General features: G+C 41.8%; 1 protein-coding gene across 2 annotated transcripts in view; it reads left to right on the top strand.

Annotated features, from left to right (window-relative positions):
- LOC118362822 (potassium channel subfamily K member 2) overlaps positions 1-22,256 on the top strand; it is a 27,999-nt gene extending 5,743 nt beyond the window's left edge. For both annotated transcript variants that reach the window (XM_035743455.2, XM_035743456.2), the window contains exons 3-8: positions 62-152; positions 4,211-4,328; positions 5,985-6,145; positions 7,418-7,604; positions 8,045-8,184; positions 18,260-22,256. In XM_035743455.2, coding sequence (XP_035599348.1) covers positions 62-152; positions 4,211-4,328; positions 5,985-6,145; positions 7,418-7,604; positions 8,045-8,184; positions 18,260-18,583 — 1,021 coding nt within the window. In that variant the 3' untranslated portion in view covers positions 18,584-22,256. The remainder of the gene's footprint in view (positions 1-61; positions 153-4,210; positions 4,329-5,984; positions 6,146-7,417; positions 7,605-8,044; positions 8,185-18,259) is intronic.

The raw sequence follows: 22,256 nt of genomic DNA, 5'->3' as shown, positions 1-22,256 counted from the left end.
ATATCTCTTTCTCATCCTGTCTTCCTCTTCTCTCTCTCTTTCTCTTTCTCTCTCGCTCCAGTGCTCAGCGCCTGGCCATCCTGAATCAGAAACTAGAGTTCCTCTCCACACACACCTGTGTCAACCACAGCCACCTGGAGGAATTGGTCAAGGTACTATGTTGTGTTTGCGCATGTGCACATGGACGGACTTCCTTATCTCTTCAAAGCAGAGCTTTCTCCTCTTTCGCTTTCACCGCTTTCTCTGTACACCTTCTGCACTTTTGTGCAGACTTGTGTGTGTGTGTGTGTGTGTGTGTGTGTGTGTGTGTGTGTGTGTGTGTGTGTGTGTGTGTGTGTGTGTGTGTGTGTGTGTGTGTGTGTGTGTGTGTGTGTGTGTGTGTGTGTGTGTGTGTGTGTGTGTGTGTGTGTGTGTGTGTGTGTGTAGGATCATGTTTATAGCCAGAGTGACTCATTGAGAATGCATCTCTGCTGTCGATGCTGGTGTTGCGCCAGAAAACATCCCTCATAATGATCTCAGCATGAGATATAAACTACCGGTGATTTCATGTAAATGCTAATATGGCAAAAAAAAATGGATAGCTACCCCAAAAACTCTAACGATGTCTTTGAGAGACAGCAAGTGCTCATTGTGCAAATGTATTTATGTTTTAAATAAACATTGGAGATAAAATATAGTTTATATTTTGTCAACAATCTAACCCAACCCTGTCTGTTTTGCCCCATGCATCGGTTTTATTGCTAAACGACCAACCAGTCCATAAAGCCAGTGAAACGTCAGAACACACACAGTAATGTGTTGGTTTTACTTTCTTTTTCTGCTATTAAAAACCTCTTGTATAGATTGGTCTATTCATTAGAAGTAATAATCAGAAAACAATAATGAAGTCAAATGTGTGTGTGTGTGTGTGAATGGCCATGTCCCAAAATCTATTTTGCCTACTACTAACAAAACAACATGCTGTGTACTAAACATACTACTTAGATGTTACTGTTTAATAAAAATGTGTGCAGTAAATATCATTATACAATGAGTGTGTCTAACCTCGAATGCTGATTGGTTATAAGTGCATTCCAGCTGGTGTCTATTCCACAAGTTTCCACTGGCTAAATCTGTGATGTTAAATTGCCTATTTACTCTGTTCCATCTGACTGCGCAATCTACTGTCTCATCAGTCCAGGCAGGAAAGTTATAAACTTGATCTCCACTATAAAATGCATCTAGACATTATCCTGTATTTCTTTTTTAAACCTTGCTGTCTGTCTCGCCAACATTTGCAACATTGTTTCAATATTAAAATTCGATCTCCAACTGTCCCATAGGAGGAGAATCGAACTTAGTAAAAAATTGAGTTTTTTAATCAGTGCTTCACAAAACTCCAAAACCAAAATGACAAAATAATAAAAAGTGGGTACAAAACCCGTCGCGCACCAACACATAATACACAAACATACAATCAAGCGATCTTCGACAAGGACATGAGAGAGAGAGAGAGAGAGAGAGAGAGAGAGAGAGAGAGAGAGAGAGAGAGGCAGGACATCTGTGTCCTAACGAGTGAGCCTATTTTCTATGACAGGCGACATCGTGCCTCGTTAGCTCATTGTTATGGATGTATCGAAATAAATGTCACTAGAAAACAGCTTAATGCAAATGCAACTACTGTTGTTATTCTGTCTGCACTGTTTAAGTTGGCGAGCTAGCAAGGAAGGGATAAGAACGTTGCAAGCCAGTTTGGCAATGGAACATTTAGATCATACAACTGGTTCATGTCCATAGATTTGTATTTTTTAAATGTAAACTTTGTTTAACTAGGCAAGTCAGTTAAGAACAAATTCTTATTTACAATGATGGCCTAAAGGCAAAAGGCCTCCTGCGGGGACGGGGCCTGGGATTAAAATAAATAAATACAATATAAACATAGGACAAAACACACATCACAACAAGAGAGACAACACAAATCTACACAAAGAGACAACAACATACAGTGCCTTACGAAAGTATTCGGCCCCCTTGAACTTTGCGACCTTTTGCCACATTTCAGACTTCAAACATAAAGATATAGAACTGTATTTTTTTGTGAAGAATCAACAACAAGTGGGACACAATCATGAAGTGGAACGACATTTATTGGATATTTCAAACTTTTTTAACAAATCAAAAACTGAAAAATTGGGCGTGCAAAATTATTCAGCCCCTTTACTTTCAGTGCAGCAAACTCTCCAGAAGTTCAGTGAGGATCTCTGAATGATCCAATGTTGACCTAAATGACTAATGATGATAAATACAATCCACCTGTGTGTAATCAAGTCTCCGTATAAATGCACCTGCACTGTGATAGTCTCAGAGGTCCGTTAAAAGCGCAGAGAGCATCATGAAGAACAAGGAACACACCAGGCAGGTCCGAGATACTGTTGTGAAGAAATTTAAAGCCGGATTTAGATACAAAAATATTTCCCAAGCTTTAAACATCCCAAACCTGATGGAGTCTGCAAAAGACCTGCGACTGGGATGGAGATTTGTCTTCCAACAAGACAATGATCCAAAACATAAAGCAAAATCTACAATGGAATGGTTCAAAAATAAACATATCCAGGTGTTAGAATGGCCAAGTCAAAGTCCAGACCTGAATCCAATCGAGAATCTGTGGAAAGAACTGAAAACTGCTGTTCACAAATGCTCTCCATCCAACCTCACTGAGCTCGAGCTGTTTTGCAAGGAGGAATGGGAACAATTTTAAGTCTCTCGATGTGCAAAACTGATAGAGACATACCCCAAGCGACTTACAGCTGTAATCGCAGCAAAAGGTGGCGCTACAAAGTATTAACTTAAGGGGGCTGAATAATTTTGCACGGCCAATTTTTCAGATTTTGATTTGTTAAAAAAGTTTGAAATATCCAATAAATGTCGTTCCACTTCATGATTGTGTCCCACTTGTTGTTGATTCTTCAGAAAAAAATACAGTTTTATATCTTTATGTTTTAAGCCTGAAATGTGGCAAAAGGTCGCAAAGTTCAAGGGGGCCTAATACTTTCGCAAGGCACTGTAGCAAAGCAGCAACACAACATAACAACAACATGGTAGCAATATAACATGGTAGCAGCACAAAACATGGTACAAACATTATTGTGCACATTCAACAGCACAAAGGTCAAGAAGGTAGAGACAACAATACATCACACAAAGCAGCCACAAATGTCAGTAAGAGTGTCCATGATTGAGTCTGAAAGAAGAGACAGATAAAACTGTCCAGTTTTAGAGTTTGTTGCAGCTTGTTCCAGTTGCTAGCTGCAGCAAACTGAAAAGAGGAGCGACTCAGGGATGTGTGTGCTTTGGGGACCTTTAACAGGATTTGACTGGCAGAACAGATGTTGTATGTGGAGGATGAGGGCTGCAGTAGATATCTCAGATAGGAGGGAGTGAGGTCTAAGAGGGTTTTATAAATAAGCATCAACCAGTGGGTATTGGGACGGGTATACAGAGACGACCAGTTTACAGAGGATTATCGACTGCAGTGATGTGTCCTATAAGGAGCATTGGTGGCAAATCTGATGGTCGAATAGTAAAGAACGAATAGAGGGCCAAATAGATACAGAAGAAAATACTAAACGACTGTGTCGCGTCTCGCAACCGAGCCAATAGAACGAAACCAACCCTAGATTGGTTTCGAGACAATATCTTGTGGAAGGATGAAATAGTATGAATTAATTCATCAAATAACATTTAGAATGAAAATATGTCAATCATTATTTGAATATGTTGGTAACCCGTTGTGTAAAAGGGCTAATGGCCTCCATACCGGTATTTGGAGGATATATTGGCACGGGTGTTATATTGGCAAACCGTGCCAATATATCCTCCAAACACGGGCCTCTCGGGCATTATCACTTAAACATACTAGGCTCACCCATACTGAGAATGCATCATCTTATGCACAATGTCGTTGTTACCCACCATTCATTCAGTTTGGTACAGTGTGCCCCTCAGCTTATTACCAACTGTTGTCAAACACACTTAGGTCTGATAAAATAATTCCCTTTCTCTCGCTTACAGCGAATTCTATTAGATTAAACCCGAAATGAGTATGACATCCGGGCATACTCAATTTTTGAAATTTCACAGTCTAAAAAACTTTACATTTTCACACCCAATCAACCTACTATTTAGAAGTACAGGTATTCGGACATGGCTTATGTGTGTGTCTCATCCACAGCAAGTGGTGTCAGCGATCCGTTCAGGGGTGAACCCAGCAGGGACTCTGACCAATCACAGCAGTCTCTGGGACCTAAGCTCCTCCTTCTTCTTCGCGGGGACCGTCATCACTACTATCGGTAAGGGTGTATGTGTGTGTGTGTGTGCTGCGTTTGTTTGTGTGTCTTGTGTGTGTAGTATGATGTGTACGAAATCTAATTCAACCTCTCAGTACAGTCAACATTACAATGTTAAACCACTCGAGTGTTGCTTTAGCAGTATGCTTAGGGTCATTGTCCCGCTCGATGGTGAACCTCTGTCCCAGTCTCAAATCTCTGGAAGACTGAAACAGGTTTCCCTCAAGAATTTCCGTGTATTTAGCACCATTGATCATTCCTTCAATTCTGACCAGTTTCAAAGTCCCTGAAAAACATCCCCACAGCATGATGCTGCCACCACCATGCTTCACTGTGGGGATGGTGTTCTTGAGGCGATGAGAGGTGTTGGGTTTGCGCCAGACATAGCGTTTTCCTTGATGGCCAAAAGCTAAATTGTAGTCTAATTTGACCACAGTACCTTCTTCCATATATTTGGGGAGTCTCCCACATGCCTTTTGGCGAACACCAAAGGTGCTTGCTTATTTATTTTAAGCAATGGCTTTTCTCTGGCCACTCTTCTGTAAAGCCCAGCTCTGTGGAGTGTATGGCTTAAAGTGGTCCTATGGACAGATACTCCAATCTCCACTGTGGAGATTTGCAGCTCCTTCAGGGTTATCTTTGGTCTCTTTGTTGCCTGTCTGATTAATGCCCTCCTTGCCTGGTCCATGAATTTTGTTGGGCGGCCCTCTCTTGGAAGGTTTATTGTGATGCCATATTCTTTCCATTTTTTAATAATGGATTTCATGGTGCTCCATGGGATGTTCAAAGTTTCTGATATTTTTTAAGAACCGAACACAACTTTGCCCCTGACCTGCTTGGAGAGCTCCTTGGTCTTCATGGTGCCGTTTCCTTGGTGGTGCCCCTTGCTTAGTGGTGTTGCAGGCTATGGGGCCTTTCAGAACAGGTGTATATATACTGAGATCATGTGACAGATCATTTGACACTTCGATTGTACACAGGTAGACTTTATTTAACAAATTATGTGACTTCTGGAGGTAAATGGTTGCACCAGATCTTATTTAGGGGCTACATAGCAAAGGGGGTGAATACATATGCACGCACCACTTTTCCGTTTTTAATTTTAATGATTTTTTAAAGTTATTTTTTAAATTTCACTTCACCAAATTTGACTATTTTGTGTATGTCCATTACATGATATCCAAATAAAAAATCCAGTTAAATTACAGGTTGTAATGCAACAAAATAGGAAAAACGCCAAGGGGGATGAATACTTTTGCAAGGCACTGATTACTGGACATAAAAAATATTCATGCGAGTAGTCTGCTGACTGGCCAGCTCATCCTCTTCAGGAGGATGACATCATCCTCAATGAGGAATTAGGAAGCATTTCTGAAGCGGTCTGTTTGAGATACAAGTTTGAGGCGGGGTTATTGAGATGTTTTTTTTCCAGTTTATGCTTTGGCCACAAATACAAGTATAGGATCAGTCAACAATATTATTTGCGTATGAGTTAACAGAATATGAACTTTTTAAAGTTACTTTTTCACTGGACAGTTACTTTAAAACTGCAGCCTTTTCTCTCAGCGTCATCGCAAAATCTGTATAAATGCAGGAAATTAGCTTTAAATTGGCAAAGTGTTTTTTTTTTAAGAGGCCTTTTTTATTCTGTCCCTCCAGGTTTTGGGAACATCTCCCCCCATACGGAGGGAGGGCGTATCTTCTGTATAATTTATGCCCTGCTGGGGATCCCTCTGTTTGGCTTCCTACTGGCTGGAGTAGGAGACCAATTGGGAACCATCTTTGGGAAGGCCACCGCCAGGGTCGAGAAGATGTTCGTGGTGAGTCCATGTAGAAGAGGTGTGTGTGTGTGTGTGTGTGTGTGTGTGTGTGTGTGTGTGTGTGTGTGTGTGTGTGTGTGTGTGTGTGTGTGTGTGTGTGTGTGTGTGTGTGTGTGTGTGTGTGTGTGTGTGTGTGTGTGTGTGTGTGTGTGTGCGTGTGTGCATCCTTACATGTGTGAGGCCACTCTTAATTACTTCTTTATCCCAGAAGAGTAGAGGCCTGTCTGTCAGTCTATCCCAGATGAAGGTTGTGAATGTCTGTCTATTCATTACAGTTAATAACACCCTAGTGTATTGCCAGGAATAATTGGAAGAGAGGTCTAGTGCATTGAGAATACAGTAGCTATTCAATTCCTATGGTCCAATCTGCCCCTCATACCTCCTAATCATCCCTAGATTTCAGTTGGCTAACCTGGCAACTCTTCCCCAAGTCATTGCTGTATATAAGAAATGTGGTCCTAGTCAGACTTACCAAGGGTATTATAGTAAAAAAAAAAAAAAAACTACAACTAATCATTAAAAAAAACATTTTGTAAACTGAAATAAAGTAATTAAAAAATCTGACTGAAACTATGAAAGCATAATGATTTTTTTTGTTGGGGGGGGGGGATCAAATGGAGCTTTCAATGGAGTTTTCAAGCTTCTTTTCTAATGGGATCTTCGTGCTTCGGCAGGTCACATTGAGATTTACTTTATAATTTAAAAGTAGACTCAGCGAGATGATGTTGCCACAAGCATAGAGTCACATATAGTTTTGCGCATGTGCACGGGTGCGCTTCACACATCTACAAGGTGGTAGCTACAGGACCAAAACAGTGGGGAAGTTTCAACGCTCCTGGTTGTTGCAGAAATTGACCCAATACTACTGTTTACTTCATGCATCTACATCATCTCACTGAGTCTACCTTTTAACCTGACCCATCACGTTATGCATTAGTGCCTCACAATGGCAAGAATTGACATTCACAAAAACAGCAAACTTATACAGTACAACACATAGTTGTCTCCTAGCCTCCTCCGCATAGGCTTCTTTATGTCCCTAACACTATAACTAAAACTGAAACTAAATAATAGAACAAACTAAATAGAAATGTTTTTATGAAACTTCAAACAAAATAAAAACTAGTGGATCTGAAAACTAACTGAAACTAAACAGAATTTCAGATAAACACAAAACTATAATATCCTTGCAATTTAGCTGGTGAAATTAGGGTTAAATACTGTTGATTAATAAAGACCTCTCTTTCCCTTTCTCCCGCCCTCCCGCTGTAGCAGTGGGATGTAAGTCAGACTAAGATCCGTGTCATCTCCACCGTTCTCTTCATCCTGTTCGGCTGTCTGCTCTTCGTGGCGCTGCCGGCGGCCATCTTTAAACACATTGAGGGCTGGAGCGCTCTGGAGTCCCTTTACTTTGTCGTTATCACCTTGACAACCATTGGTTTTGGGGACTTTGTCGCAGGTAAATTATCACGAAGAAAGTCATTCAAGTCCTAACTTGAAATGTGTATGCTTAAGTACATGTACGCACGCACGCGCACACACACACTTTTTTAGTAAACCTTTATTTATACAGATTTGTTTCATGAAGATATGAATCTCTTTTAGAGACCAGTTAAAGGCTGCAGCAGTCAGCACACATGAAGTGAGCTACAGTGAGAAGGGAGAGACAGTATAGAAGGGATGATTTAACCGCAGCTATCAGTGAGAAAAGTGTCTTGTCTCTGTCACACTTTCCCCATTCACTCAGGGAAGTGGGGACGGAGACAGAACAGAGATCGAATTTACTGCAGGGTCAGAACTAGAACAAGGACCTGGTTAGACGGAGAGATAAAGAGAGAAATTAAGGGGTTGTGTTTGTGTGTTTGTGTCTGTGTGCTACTGTGTGTGTGTCCTCTCCAGGTGGTTCAGAGATTGAGTATCTGGACTACTACAAGCCCGTGGTGTGGTTCTGGATCCTGGTGGGGCTGGCGTACTTCGCTGCTGTTCTCAGCATGATAGGAGACTGGCTCAGAGTCATCTCTAAGAAGACCAAAGAGGAGGTATATCTCTCTCTCTCTCTCTCTCTCTCTCTCTCTCTCTCTCTCTCTCTCTCTCTCTCTCTCTCTCTCTCTCTCTCTCTCTCTCACTCACATACTAACACATCAATCAAGTGTATTTTAAAAAGCCCTTTTTAGATCTGCAGCTTTCAGAAAGTGCTTTAAAGTTACCCAGCCTAAAACCCCAAAGAGCAAGCAATGCAGATGCAGAAGAACAGTGGCTGGGAAAAACTAACACACACACACAAACACACAAACACAGAAAAGGATCTGAAACCGGGTCTCGGCCCCACGGGAGAAACCAACGTCTTGACCGTTACAGTTTTTCTCAGTCGCTTTGGTGCATTTTTCACATCATCCCTAACATGTGCAAAATAACAAGTGCATTTCTCAGAACAATTTGTACAAACTGCAATATACAATGGATATGTTTCTAAAGCTAGTCAGTCACTAAAAATCCATAGTACATCTCTCAAAAGTAAATATTCATGCCAATGATCATGTCAGTGTCATCAGAATGATAAGGCATTGAGTCATTGTTCACGAACAAGGTCGTCAAAATGTTTAGGCATGTTGTCAATGTAACTGTGTACTTTGACAGTATTACCTGATGTAAACTTAGGCTACAGTTTGGATGACAGTTACTGTATTGAAAATGCACAAGGCTGCACTTCTATGGCATATATCAATTTCAACAGTACTATTTACATATTACTGTATGTGGGTTATTGATTGAAAGAGACTGGACAACCCAAGGGGCACAAAGGAAAAACAACTAAATTAGAAAGAAACACAGGAAACCACCCCTAAGGCACAACTTTGCCCGCAGCACTGTTGTGCTGTCTCTACACATCCAGACGTTCCTGTCTGTCGGCCCACATATTCTCATCCACATCACACCGGATATTTCCCTTCCAATGCAACGTGGAAAGAATCTTTTGGAATGCCTTATCCATCCTCTGCAGGCGTCTACTGTGATGTCCTCACATGCTGCATCCATTGCAGCCAGCAGGGTCATCTGTGTATGTGGCTGACGATCGTACACCTTCCACCTCCATGCTGAAAATAACTACTCATTTGGATTAACGAATGGTGAAATAAGGTGGGAGGAATTCTATGAGCATCCTCGGGTGGGTCACAAACCATTGCCTTATGATGTTTGATCGATGGAAACTCACATTATCACAAATGACCACATACTTTGGCAAATCCTCTCTAAGCAGACCCCTCTCATCATCAGGGATGAGAGCCCTGTAGAGAGTCTCTAAAACGTTGAGTAGATGCTGGGTGTTGTATCGCCCTATAAGGTGGATATGGGTTAGGACACCATGCTCCGAAATAGCAGCACACATGGTGATATTTCCTCCCCGTTGGCCTGGCAAATCCACAGTAGCTCTGTGACCGATGATATTCCGACCCCGCCTTCTGCATTTGGTCAGGTTGAAGCCAGCCTCATCCATGTATAAAAAGTCGTGAGAGGGTTCACTTGATTCCAACTCCATTATATGCTATATCCCAGAACACACAGTTGAATTTGTTTTGGTAAGGAAGAGTGACATAAAATGTACATATATTGCATGTTCCTTCCACAGCAATGGACATGTGTGCAGTTTATGCTTACTGTCCTATGTATCACTATAAAATGTTGCTGTAAAGTAGTTACATAGATATATGTTTTACCTGTACATACTGGTACCGTAGCTCCTTAACTCTGTCCTCATTCCTTTGGAATGGTACACGGTACAGCTGTTTCATACTCATCTGGTTTCTATGCAGCACCCTGTAGATGGTTGAGATGCTAACCGTACGGATGTTTTCAAAGACATCGTTGTCTTCTATAATGGTCCTTTGTATTTCCCTGTGTCTCATGGCATTGTTTACTCGGACCATGGTGCAAATAGCCTCCTCCTGTTGAGGTGTGAAAAGTTGTCCTCTGCCACCGGTTTGAGGTAATCTTGCAGTCAGTCCTATGTGGGGAAATGCAGTGATGCATCGCATACTTTCACATGGACAAAAACTATGCGAACACACATTTTACTGTAAAACATACAGGTGGGTCCATGTAAGGTGCAGTATGTATCTGTATAGAGTATATTTCTGTATGCTGTGAAATACAAGTGGACTACTGTAATATGAAGCATTGTAGGAAGTATACAGTATACTGCTTATATACAGTAACAGTGCACTGTACATTGGTGGACATACCTGTTCTCTCTTCGAAACGTTTGAACTATTGAGGACACGGTTGATCTCCCAATATTCGGCTGCACCCTTCGACCCGTCTCAGCCATTGTAAGGCCATGATTGACAACATGGTCTACAATAGTGGCCCCTATGTCCTCTTCTGCCTCTTCCTCTGTTTTGCCTTCCACCACGCATCCTTGCTCCTCTTCTTCCTCCTCTTGGCTGTTGACCCTGTTCATTTCCTGGTCCATCCATTATTGGAAAATTGCAACTCTGTGTTGTGGTCTGTCTATATATGCTTGCCAATTGATTCTTCATGAGATGCAACTTTGAGCAATTTAGACAACTGGTTGATTGAACTAACACTTTTACATTCCTTCATGAGTGAGGGTCAATTTCACCTGCACGATTCATCAATTCACGTTTTTGTACAAAAGGTCTAATAGACATGTGTAAAACTATGCTTGACAGTTTATGACAAATAGTTTAACAATTTTGCATGTAATGGCTTATGCAAGGAACTAATGCCTAGATGTTTTGAGGGGTAAGACTATTCAACGGAGACCCATCTACTATATTTTGATCAACATGAAAAAAAAAAAAAAAAAAAAAAAAAAATGACATGAGCAATTGATAATGTGGAAAAAGCTGACACTTGTACATTATCAATTGCAATTTGTTCAAAAGGAATAAGAAATTGCTTTAATGATGTGCACAAGTGACTAGATGATTTGGAATTTGTACAAGTAGTATCAAGAATTGCACTTTTGATCTGAGAAATGCATCAAAGCGACTGAGAAAAACTGTAAGAGGAATTGTCCTATTCGGGAACGAGCTGACTCTGATTTTGAAGTCGCAGTCATGGCTACCTCATCACTGTCCCTAATTAAATCAACTACCTACAGTATATCCTCTGATAGACATTACTGTGAGACTCTCCAGTGACACTCTCCAGCTCAACAGAGTGTACAGTAACACATTATACAGAAAGAGAGAGAGAAAGAAAGCGGAGAGAGAGAGAAAGAGAATCCTTACTGCCCCCTCAGAGTTATCACGCTGACATCCTGCTATTTTACGCAGCGTCATCACTCCACAAGTGACATCACGCTTCCGTCTATGATGGTCAGACGTGTGTGTTTGTGTGTGTGTGTGTGTGTGTGTGTGTGTGTGTGTGTGTGTGTGTGTGTGTGTGTGTGTGTGTGTGTGTGTGTGTGTGTGTGTGTGTGTGTGTGTGTGTGTGTGTGTGTGTGTGTGTGTGTGTGTGTGTGTGTGTGTGTGTGTGTGTGTGTGTGTGTACATGGCTGTGTGTTCGTGCATAGGGCTGTGGCGGTCACAAAATTTTGTCAGTCGGTGATTGTCAAGCAAATAACTGTTGGTCTCACGGTAATTGACAGTTAATTAACATAAAAACATTTAGCATCTCCTGGCTTCCACACATAGAATACAAGCCACTGATATAGACATTTGGAACATCTATATTTTAAAAAGTCTAATAAATCCATGTAATATAGCCTTCACCTTCACAATAAATCCATTATTTATTTTAGACAGGACTAAAGAAGCATGAAATGAAGAAAATGTAGTCTATTTCAGAAGAACATAATCGCATATTCTCAGTTGTCCTTATGTTAGGTCCTGATCTGGCTATGCCAAATGCCTGTGGGCTACACTAGTTCATTTAGCAGACAGAATTTAGAATTCCGTGGTATTATTTATAGTATGAAGAATACAACTGAACAAAGCTGAATAAAATAGAAAGGATATTTTCTCAAAATGATTTGAGGGAGTGTGCACATGTGGCTATTCTGTGTTGAGCGGTTAACAAATAAATAGGTATTCCTATATGCTTAATTTAGAGTTATTAATGTAACTTTAGTTGTTCTACAAATGTTGTGCTATATGTTTTGATATTTAATACATTGTAAGGCTGCATGATGCAACTCTGATGATGATTTGAAAAAAGTAGCTTGAAAGGCATGAGCTCTGCTTTGTTTTTTTTTGCACAGGCTGCACACACTACATCAGTCACTCATTCACAATTTGACAAATACTTAATAATGTCTAGAATTTCATGGTGGCATCCCCTTTGTGTGGCCGTAATGCACCCTAAAGAAATCCATGCCTTTTGCGGCCAGTGGCTGTTGTGCCCTTCCCCCTGAGTGCTGGGCGCTCTGAATCATCTCTCACTCACAAATCAAATCAAACTTTATTTGTCACATGCGCCGAATACAACAAGGGTAGACCTTCCCATGAAATGCTTACTTACAAGCCCTTAACCAACAGTGCAATTCAAGAAGAGTTAAGAAAATATTTACCAGATAAACTAAAGTAAAAAATTATAAAAAGTAACACAATAACATAATAATGATGAGGCCATATACAGGGGGTACCGGTACCGAGTCAGTGTGCGGGGTTACAGATTAGTTGAGGTAATTTGTACATGTAGGTAGCGATGAAGTGACTCTGCATAGATAATAAACAGCAAGTACATTTACATTTACATTTAAGTCATTTAGCAGACGCTCTTATCCAGAGCGACTTACAAATTGGTGCATTCACCTTATGACATCCAGTGGAACAGCCACTTTACAATAGTGCATCTAAATCTTTTAAGGGGGGTGAGAAGGATTACTTTATCCTATCCTAGGTATTCCTTAAAGAGGTGGGGTTTCAGGTGTCTCCGGAAGGTGGTGATTGACTCCGCTGTCCTGGCGTTGTGAGGGAGTGTGTTCCACCATTGGGGAGCCAGAGCAGCGAACAGTTTTGACTGGGCTGAGCGGGAACTGTACTTCCTCAGTGGTAGGGAGGCGAGCAAGCCAGAGGTGGATGAACGCAGCGCCCTTGTTTGGGTGTAGGGCCTGATCAGAGCCTGGAGGTACTGAGGTGCCGTTCCCCTCACAGCTCCGTAGGCAAGCAGTGCACAAAACAAATGGTGGGGGGATGGGTCAATGTAAATAGTCCGGTGGCCATTTGATTAATTGTTCAGCAGTCTTATGGCTTAGGGGTAGAAGCTGTTAAGGAGCCTTTAGGTCCTGGACTTGGCGCTCCGGTACCGCTTGCCATGCGGTAGCATAGAAAATAGTCTATGATTTGGGTGACTGGAGTCTCTGACAATTTTATGGGCTTTCCTCTGACACCGACTATTATATAAGTCCTGGATGGCAGGAAGATTGGCCCCAGTGATGTACTGGACCGTACGCATTACCGTCTGTAGCGCCTTACAGCCAGATGCCGAGCAGTTGCCATACCAGCAGATTCCGAGCAGTTGCAACCGGTCAGGATGCTCTCGATGGTGCAGCTGTAGAACTGTTTGAGGATCTGAGGACCATGCCAAATCTTTTCAGCTTTTGTCGTGGCCTCTTCATGACAGACTTGGTGTGTTTGGACCATGATAGTTCGTTGGTGATATGAACACCAAGGAACTTGGAACTCTCGACCCGCTCCACTACAGCCCGTCGATGTTAATGGGGGCCTGCTCGGCCTGCCTTTTCCTGTAGTCCACGATCAGCTCCTTTGTCTTGCTCACATTGAGGGAGAGGTTGTTGTCCTAGCACCACAATGCCAGTTCTCTGACCTCCTCCTCCTGTCTCATCGTTGTCGGTGATCAGGCGTAGCACTGTTGTGTCAACAGCAAACTTAATGAGGAGTCGTGTTTGGCCTTGCAGTCGTTGGTGAACAGGGTGTACAGGAGGGGACTAAGTACACACTCCTGAGGGGCCCAAGTGTTGAGGATCAGCGTGGTAGATGTGTTGTTGCCTACCCTTACCACCTGGGGGTTCATTGACTACCACCTGTAGTCAATGAACAGCATTCTCACATTCCTTTTGTCATGTTCCTTTTGTCCAGGTGGGAAAAGGCAATGTGGAGTGGATTTAAATTGTGTCATCTGTGGATCTGTTGGGGCGGTATGTGAATTGGAGTGGGTCTAGGGTATCAGGGAGGATGCTGTTGATGTGAGCCATGACCAGCCTTTCAAAGCACTTCATGGCTACCGACGTGAGTGCTACGGGGGGGTGGGGGGGTTAATCATTTAGGCAGGTTACCTTCGCTTCCTTGGGCACAGGGACTATGGTGGTCTGCTTGAAACACGTATGTTTGACAGACTCGGTCAGAGAGAGGTTGAAAATGTCAGTGAAGACACTTGCCAGTTGGTCCACGCATGCTTTGAGTAAACGTCCTGATAATCCGTCTGGCCCAGCGGCTTTATGAATGTTGACTTGTTTAAAGGTCTTGCTCGCATCGGCTACCGAGAGCTTTATGACATGGTCATCCAGATCAGCTCTCGTGCATGCTTCTGTGTTGCTTGCCTCGAAGCGAGCATAAAAGGCATTTAGCTCGTCTGGTAGACTCGCGTCACTGGGCAGCTCATGTCTGGGTTTCCCTTTGTAGTATGTAATAGTTTTCAATCCCTGCCACATTTGTCGAGCATCAGAGCCGGTGTAGTAGGATTCAACCTAATATTTTATTGAGGCTTTGCTTGTTTGATGGTTCATCTGAGGGTGTAGCGGGATTTCTTATAAGCTTCCGGATTATAAGCTTCCCGCTCCTTGAAAGCGGCAGCTCTAGCCTTTAGCTCGATGCGGATGTTGCATGTAATCAATGGCTTCTGGTCGGATATGTCACTGAGGGGACGACTCCGTCAATGCACTTATTGAAGAAACATATTCCAGTCTGCTAGCAAAACAGTCCTGTAACGTAGCATCCGTGTCATCTGACCACTTTCGCATTGAGTGAGTCACTGGTACTTCCTGCTTTCGATTTTGCTTGTAAGCAGGAATCAGGAAGATAGAATTATGGTCAGATTTGCCAAATGGAGGGCGGGGCAGAGCTTTGTATGCATCTCTGTGTGTGGAGTAAAGGTGGTCTAGAGTTTTTCTTTCTCAGGTTGCACATATGACATGCTGGTAAAAATTTGGTAAAACTGATTTAATTTTGCCTGCATTAAAGTCCCTGGCCACTAGGATTGCCAATTCTGGATTAGCTTTTTCTTGTTTGCTTATGGCCTCATAGAGTTGGTTGAGTGCTGTCTTAGTGCCAGCATCGGCCTGTGGTGATAAATAGAAGGCTACGAATAATATAGATGGGAACTCTCTTGGTAGATATTGTGATGTACAGTTTATCATAAAGTACTCAACCTCAGGCGATTAATACCTTGAGACTTCTTTAATATTAGACATAGCTCACCAGCTGTTTTGACCAATAGACATACACCCCCACCCCTTGTCTTACCAGACGTAGCTTCTTCTCTGTTCTGCCGGAGTATGGAAAATCCCACCAGCTCTATATTATCTGTGTCGTCGTTCAGCTACGACTCGGTGAAACATAAGATAGTACAGTTTTTAATGTCCCGTTGGTAGGATAATCGTAATCATAGGTCATCAATTTTATTTTCCAATGATTGCATGTTAGCCAGTAGAATTGACGGCAGTGGGAGTTTACTCATTCACCTACGGATTCTCAGAATGCAGCCCGACCTGCACTCCCTTTTCCTCTGTCTTTTCTTCACGCAAATGATAGAGATTTGGGCCTGTTCCCAGGAAAGCAGTATATCTCTCTCGTCAGACTCATTAAAGGAAAAATCATCTTCCAGTTCGAGGTGAATACTCACTGTTCTGATGTCCGGAAGTTATTTTTGGTCATAAGAGACAGTAGCAGCAGTAGCAGTACAAAATAAGTTAAAAACGAAGTTACAAACAACGCAAAAAACTAACAAAATAGCACAATTGGTTAGGAGCATGTAAAACGTAAGCCATCCTCTTTGGCGCCATAGTACACATTATGCTCCATCACGTGATCGGGTCTTTCTCACAGGCTACAAGTGAAGACAGACACATAGGGGATGCAACTGGGTGCTCCCTTATCCAATTCCGTGGTGCATATTGAAGATATTGAAAGAACTATCCACATGAACAGCAAAATCATTAGCCTATGTCAATCTAATATCCTGCATAGTGCAAAGTCAACCTATTTTATTTTGTGCGAGAAATAAATATTCCAAACATAGTCTGGGACAGTTGTGGGATGCGATAGATCCCTAATTAATACAACCACTAGCATCAAAAACTGTTTTTAAGCAATGTGGCTGACGCAACAGATCAGAACATTTAGCTTAAAATGTTGATAAACTGTGAGGCTATTTCTTCCACAGCAATGCACTCATGGTAGTAGGCTATAAGCCCAAATGTTCCATTAGCAGGAAAACATCATTATCAAAAGTGACAGCAAATGCGATTTTGCATGTAATGCTTTTATTATAAAGGTTCATTTTTATGGTGATAATTATCTTACCCAAACTTGAAACTCACATGCTGCTTATGTCTGCCAGTTAGGGTCTACACCCCTTGTAAAGCGGATTAATGTGCTTAATTTTAAGTAGTTCTTTGGCCACTTTAGTTGTGATACAAACCTTATCAAAACATATAAGCCTATGGGCTAGCCTACATGAGGTGTGCGACTATGATTTGAAAAAGTTGCAAAAAAAGTTATTGTTTCTTATGATAGGCTAATATTGTTACCGATCAGACAATTCTTGATTTGATCTTGTCTTTACATATACTAAATAATATATGTCTGAAATTTGTTTTGATTTAAAATGAACCATGATCATGCACCAAAACAGGGGCTGCAGGAAAAAAATACATGTCATCTATGCACTTAAATAGCTAATGGAGGAAGCTTTTCCTGTGGTTTATTTTCTTGCCAGTCAGGTAGGTTATACTCCTGTAGTAAAATATAAGCAATGTGCTTAATATTAGGAAAGTTGAGAAAAATATATAGTAGGCCTAGTCTATAGAAAGCTGATGGGATCCTCTTTTTAGTAGAGGCCATCATTCTGTTTTCTCGTGCATTTGCATAGTCTATAGAAATGTTGCGCAACATTAGCTCATGGGCTCTCATGAAGTGATGGATTTGATTTTCGATACATTTGCATTGATGTCAGAGTGATTAGAGGGACAATAGAGTGCTGAGTACCAGGCAGTTAGCACGTTTGGAAAGGCTACTAATGACCAGCAGCAGCATCAGAGCTTGGAGAAGCCTAATTACCGTGACTAAATGGTCACATGGAATTTGACTGCGTTCATGACTTGTGACCGCCGTTGTGACGGTAATACCATCATCCCAACAGCCCTATTCGTGCATGTGTGTGTGTGTGTGTGCATGGTACCAGTAATGACACACAACAGTAATGTAACAGATGATATTCCTCGGTCTATCACAATGGAACTCTATTTAATGTGTTTGTTCCAGAGTTTGGTAGCTACCACCCAAACCCACACATTTTGTCAGAGCTCTGACCTGTCAGAGCTCCGACCTTCTGCAGACTTCTCTCCCCTGGCTTACCTCTTTCCTTTGATAAGAATGTTTTCCAATTCAATACAGCGTTCCTAATCAAATCAACTACCTATATCCTCTGATGAACATTACCGTGAGACTTTCCAGTGACACTCTCCAACCCAACAGTGTACAGAGAGTGAGAGTGACAGAGAGAGAAAGAGAGAGAGTGTGTGTCTATGTATGTGTATGTGTGTGTAGAATAGAATAACTTGCATTTGTCAGAGCTCGAACCTTCTGCACTTACACAGCTCTCTTTTTCAAGTCTTGTTCACCCAGAGCATCTTTATATCAATACTTTATCATCCCAATAACTCTCTGTTTGACAACCTCTAAACCACTAAATATATCACACATGTTAATAATGCCATGGTGTGTGTGGCCAGGCTGCTGTAATTGAACACACATGTAATTGAGGTGACTTCCAGTATACGTCGAGAACAAGCAGTCTTTCACAGAATCTCTCCCTCCTCCTCGTCTCTCTCTCTCCCTCTCGTCTCCCCCCTCTTCCTCACCTGTCTCCCTCCTCTCCTCTCTGCATCCTCTTTCTTTCTGTCTCTAGGTAGGGGAGATCAGGGCTCATGCAGCAGAGTGGACGGCTAATGTCTCGGCAGAGTTCAAGGAGACCAGACGTCGCCTCAGTGTCGAGGTCTACGACAAGTTCCAGCGGGCCGCATCAATCAAACGCAAACTGTCGACCGATCTGGGCTTAAACTCCACCCCCGAGCTTACCCCACCCAAGAGGATACTACCCGTCAACTTCACAGATGAACGGGAGAGGGAGCCGATGTTCCCGTATATGACCAAAAATGGAAGTATTTTTCAGAATGGACTAGGGGGAGAGCCTAGGAGAGGTGACGTGGCTATTATAGAATACCTCAAATAGAGGTCACAAACTTTCACCTCTGACCCCTGACCCAGCTTCAGCACAAGCCACACCCACCTGGTTACAACAAGAAATGGCAGCCATCTTTCAGCACAGGGTGTATGACATCATTAATCAACAGCTGCCCCGATAACAGACTATATAACTATATGACTATGATTATGAAGTGGTTTGATTATTAACTACAACAGAATCACAACATGAATTATGAACTAGGAACATATCTTTATGGATCTGAATGGAAGAGTTACATTCGGGGAGTACATGTAAGGTCAGGGCAAATCTGAATTGACATCCTAATCCTAGTGCACTACCTTTGGCCACAACCTCACTGGGTTCTGGTCAAAAGAATAGGGTGTCATTTCAGACATAGCCTTGGTTTATGTATCCTATTTATCATGTTGCCAATGTATGAGGAATATTAATGAGGATGTCTATATGCCTTTAATCAGAGAATGTGTGGGTGTGCATATGTTGTGAATGGGTTCTATGGGGTTCTAAGAGTGAACCTTTTCCCTGACTGTTAATCAGAACCGGACCTCAGCTTTCTTTCTACTGAAGGAATCACAGCAGTGTCTTAGTCCTTTTCTACCAACAGACTGTACATGCATGTGAATTAACAGTGTTTTCTCTTTCTCTTTTATCACTCTCTCTCTTGTCGTTTTAAACAGCGAGACAGTTTGTCATTTAGAGTACGTGACTGTAGTCCTCTGGGCTGCTCTAGGGATGCTGGGAGTGTGGAGCAGCAAATGGAAGCTCCACTATGACTGTTTCAGGGCAGACATTTTAAGGCCAGACACTACAGACTGAAATGACAGTTTTGCAGCTACCTATACATTTTTAGGTTTGTTGGTATTTTGGTCTATTAATATTAGTATTTTCAAAAAGTAAACATACAAATGTCAAAATCTTTATGACAATTTATATTTTCTTTAGTTTATCATACTACAGTCAAAAATGTAATGGATTTGAACCACTTTAAAATGGACATACTTCCATAATTTCAAAGCTCACTACATTGAATTACACATCATTTTAAAGCCCATTTCATAAAGAATGTAACAAACTTTACCATATGTAGTAACTTACTTTGAAGAGATGGTGATTGGGTCTTAATAGGTGTTTTGCGTTTGGCAGTCTAAATTCAGTGTATTTATCTTTAACGGCCACTTCCAGAAAGTCAGACTCTTTCCACACCCCAACTCATTTTCCTCATCTTTAGAAACATCTACATTCACCAAATGATGTATGGTTTATCCATGGACATATTCTCAGATATCTCTACAGGGGCGTAGGCATGGGTGGGCCTGTGAGGGCACATCCAAATACTCCTCCAAATATCTGCAGACCCACCCACCAACACATTTCTGTACAATGTTACGTACTTTAGTATTGTACACATAGAAAGATGTAAAAAAACATATTTATCCACAATCTGCTCAGAGTAAGTCTGTCCTGAAGTGGCTTAACAAAATGAAACCAAAATATTTAGGCTGACTTAATCCAGTGTCCCGAAAAATGGATTTGCGGCATAGGAAAAGGTGCATATTTAATGATATTGCCTCATTTGCACATTTTAGTATAATGTATAAGAAAAGGTGCAATACAAAAAAAGTGTTATAGTTGACATTGGTGCCAGTTTTTTGCGATGTCAAAATGGAGTCCTACTCCATATGGGGGGTTGGGGAGGACATATCGTCACAAATGTTGAATACATTTCTTCTAAACTATTTGGTCTTAATTTAGAGTAGGCTGGTTTTAGGGTAACGGTTAGGGTATGGGTGACGGGTTTGTTAGCCACAGATTTATGGCGCTATACTTCTGTCCTCTCTAGGATGGCCAGATAGTGACAGCCATGTAGAGAGGGTGAGGCTAACTGCAATTGGCTGGCAGAAATGTCTTCTTAGTCAGTGTCTCTGCTACCAGGAAAAACAGCCCTCGTCGTCTTGCTTTTAGTTCAACACGTTTCCGAAATCGACAGTTCTGATCAACATCATGTTCCCATATTGAGAGCTATGCCAAATCCGAAGGAGATGAGGGTGTGGCGGTTGACTATCAGGCAGATTTTGCCCAATTATTGGCAAAAGAGCTGATCAGGTTGGTCAAAAGGCCATAGGCAGATTTTGGCCAATTATTGGCCAAAGAGCTGATCAGTTTAGTTAAAAGACCAATTACTGGAAATAGATCAGAATTGCCAAATCAGATCTGTAAATCATGTTCTCCTTAAAGGAGATGGATGAAGTAGATCCACATGGCTTATCAGTCTGTTCAATTCTGATGGAAAAGCATAAGCTCTCAGCCACGACTGTCAGCATATCCATTCATGATTTATTTTTTATCACATGCATATCTATTTTTCATAGCAATACGATATCTTATCTTATAGTAGCCCTTTCTATGTTCAGTGTGACGTACAGTATTTTTGACTGAAACCCTAGAGGGGTATTTGAGGAGGAGGGGGTTGAGCCAGCCGATGTACTCTAGATACTGAGAGCTAGCCATCGTGCAGTGACGTCACCCGCCCTGAGATCTAGTCAACTGTCCCTTGTGCATATGGTTTGGATGTGTTGTGAATTTTCTGCACATTGCAGACGGATGCACAGGCCAAATTACTTTGAATGTTACTTGAAGTCTTACAAAAACAATGAATGAGCTGGTGAGACACAGCACTTTAACAGGCTATAGAACCATCAACACTCTGCATTCTACACACGCACTCATACGGACGCACACTCACACGCACGCTCACACACCTGAGGGTTCTCTCTCTCACACCCTGTGTACACCTGCCATTCAAAATGCACTTTTATTTAACTGCCTGTGTTTAAAGTTGCAACATTTATTGTGTTCACGGCTAACTATTTCACCACGAAAGGCTTTTGTATCGTCGTAATGCGGAGATAAACTGCAACGCTTCTCTTTCTAGCGATGTTGCTGCACGTCTAGCACACAGTCCACAGGGCTGTGTTGTATTCATTAACACCAGTGTCAAACCATGGCTAAATTCCATTATCCACATTAGCGTCCCACCTAGAAGGCAAGCTAAATACACTGCTTCATTCTAAGTAGTAGGCTAGATGCTAAAGTGGATATTGGAATAGAGCCCATATGTGAAATCCCTGACATTTCAGGGTACTATTATTTCTGACTGACCATCACTAGTAGGTGGAGAGATATAGAGGAGTGGATAGGAGGATAGAGGACAGTAAAGTACTGTACTAACATGGTCTAAAAAGCCTGGGGAGCAGCACCACACAACGTGTGTGTCATTCAGGTCATGGCGATGTGTTACTTGATTGTGTCCACAGCAGTGCCACAGTAGTGTCCTTGACTTTTCTCTGTCTGTGCTACTGTCAGATCTGGGTCCAATATGCATTTATTTTGTTTCAAATACTTCAGGTACGCTCGGTTTAGCTTGACTAGAATGCAGAGTTTGCACTTGGGACTATACCATTAGTTCCATTGTGCTGGACAAGCTACATCAAACACACCTCAAGTATTTGTAATATATTAAATGTGTGTAAATGGCCCAGGTCTGGCTATTATTACATTTACATTTACATTTAAGTCATTTAGCAGACGCTCTTATCCAGAGCGACTTACAAATTGGTGCATTCACCTTATGACATCCAGTGGAACAGCCACTTTACAATAGTGCATCTAAATCTTTTAA

This window comes from Oncorhynchus keta, chromosome 29 (genome assembly GCF_023373465.1).
Source record: "Oncorhynchus keta strain PuntledgeMale-10-30-2019 chromosome 29, Oket_V2, whole genome shotgun sequence".
Classification (NCBI taxonomy): domain Eukaryota; kingdom Metazoa; phylum Chordata; class Actinopteri; order Salmoniformes; family Salmonidae; genus Oncorhynchus; species Oncorhynchus keta.
Note: the sequence above shows the minus strand (reverse complement) of the source record. Positions and strands in the feature narration are given on the sequence as shown.